Below are 1762 nucleotides of genomic sequence, written 5' to 3'. Positions count from 1 at the left end.
CCAGGCACAGAGGTTGAGTATGTTATATTAAACCAATTTTGAAGACCCGCCACCTTGTTATAGTCCATGTCGAAACGTTCAGTCATGCTTTATCTGATGAATCTGTATCTTGACAATAGCCCTGCACCATAAGTATATTTAAACTTAGTATAATAAACTAAATTCTCATTATTTCTTCTGTCTTTTAAAAAACAAATACAAAACTCACAGGCCAACAAACCTGATCCCGACGAGTCTGATGAGCTATTTGCAATCGTCTTAGCAAAGGTACTCCATTTCGATTCTGTCTCTTCAAGGTCCAGTATCCTAGCAACCTCTGTAGAAACTGGTGTTTCTTTGGCATGGAAATCATCGCTGCTACCTTGGTTAGTCTATGAAAATTACAATAACTATGTGTGTTCATTTGTTGTAGTAACCACAGCTTAAAACTTTAAACAAAACAAATATCTGATGCACGGAATAACATTCTCTTCCTAAAGCAGTTTTGGACAGATGTGAATTAAATTTCTTTGCTCCACAACAGAACCTATTATATCTTGTTTAGTACAATGATGACAGATCTCATCATCACACAAGCAGCTCTATTTCGTTGGAGACACCTCTAGAAGGTAGAGAAACAAACAGTTCAGTTATAGCTACTTTAGGCAGTCTTCATGATGAACAAAAAAAAAGGCTAAAATGAGTAGAGACTGTTGAGTTCAGAGTGTTACTTGAAGACTTATCTACAAAACCAGTTTGTCTTCAGTTTGAAGATGGAACTTTTTTACAAATATCATCCTTTCCACCTGAGCTACTTTAGTAGATGATTCCTACTCAAGTATCACTCTGACCTATACAGTTGCTGCCCATTTTAACCTTTTTTTTTAATTATTGAGATGCATAAACTACAACTTGGAAGAAAACCTAATGATAGCTGTCTTAACTTGTTATCAAGAAAGTTATAAATAGTAACTTTCAAGATTTAAAATAAATTTATATGAAGTACTAACAGACACCAAGTTTATGATACAAAAGCAGACTGTTAGTAAGTTTTAGTTGGAAAAATATAAAATTCACTATTTACCAGTTTTGTATGTACATTTTAAACAACTGATAAACTATTCTACTGCCATTCCACAAACAAACCATTGTTATTGAATCTACAAATTCCCTGTTTGAAATAAATGTGATTGTTATTCTGAAGAATGGAAGTTCTGTTGTATCGTCCTCCAAGTGTTATAAATCTATTCGACCAATGTAAATCAAGCGCCTGCATCACCTGTCCTTTGATTTGTTTTAGAATTTATAAGATTTTTTTAAGTCTATGAAATTTCCAAAATTTTGTCACAAGACAGTTTCAGAAAACATTAAAAAATCATGTGAGACACAAGACATGGATAGTTATATTATCAACAGAAGATACGTCCTTACTTAAACAGAAGGATAACCAAGTGAGACACAAGACATGGATAGTTATATTATCAACAGAAGATACGTCCTTACTTAAACAGAAGGATAACCAAGTGAGACACTAGGCATGGATAACTATATTATCAACAGAAGATATGTCCTTACTTAAACAGGTGGACAACCAAGTGAGACACAAGACATGGATAGTTATCTTCTCAACAGAAGATACATCCTTACTAAAACAGAAGGATAACCAAGTGAGACACAAGACATGGATAGTTATAGTCTCAACAAAAGATATGACCTTACTAAAACAGAAAGACAACCAAGTGAGACACAAGACATGGATAGTTATAGTCTCAACAAAAGATAT

General features: G+C 33.7%; 1 protein-coding gene across 1 annotated transcript in view; it reads right to left on the bottom strand.

The window, feature by feature from the left end:
* Positions 1-208: 208 nt before the first annotated feature.
* Positions 209-1762, bottom strand: part of LOC106475016 (peregrin-like) — a gene marked incomplete at its 3' end in the record, with an annotated part of 18784 nt that continues 17230 nt past the window's right edge. Inside the window, exon 7 of the mRNA XM_022379238.1 lies at positions 209-371. Within this exon, the coding sequence (XP_022234946.1) occupies positions 209-371 (163 nt within the window). The remainder of the gene's footprint in view (positions 372-1762) is intronic.

This window comes from Limulus polyphemus, unplaced genomic scaffold (genome assembly GCF_000517525.1).
Source record: "Limulus polyphemus unplaced genomic scaffold, Limulus_polyphemus-2.1.2 Scaffold7970, whole genome shotgun sequence".
NCBI classification, from domain to species: domain Eukaryota; kingdom Metazoa; phylum Arthropoda; class Merostomata; order Xiphosura; family Limulidae; genus Limulus; species Limulus polyphemus.
The sequence above is the reverse complement of the archived record's forward strand: the minus strand, read 5'-3'. Positions and strand labels throughout refer to the sequence as shown.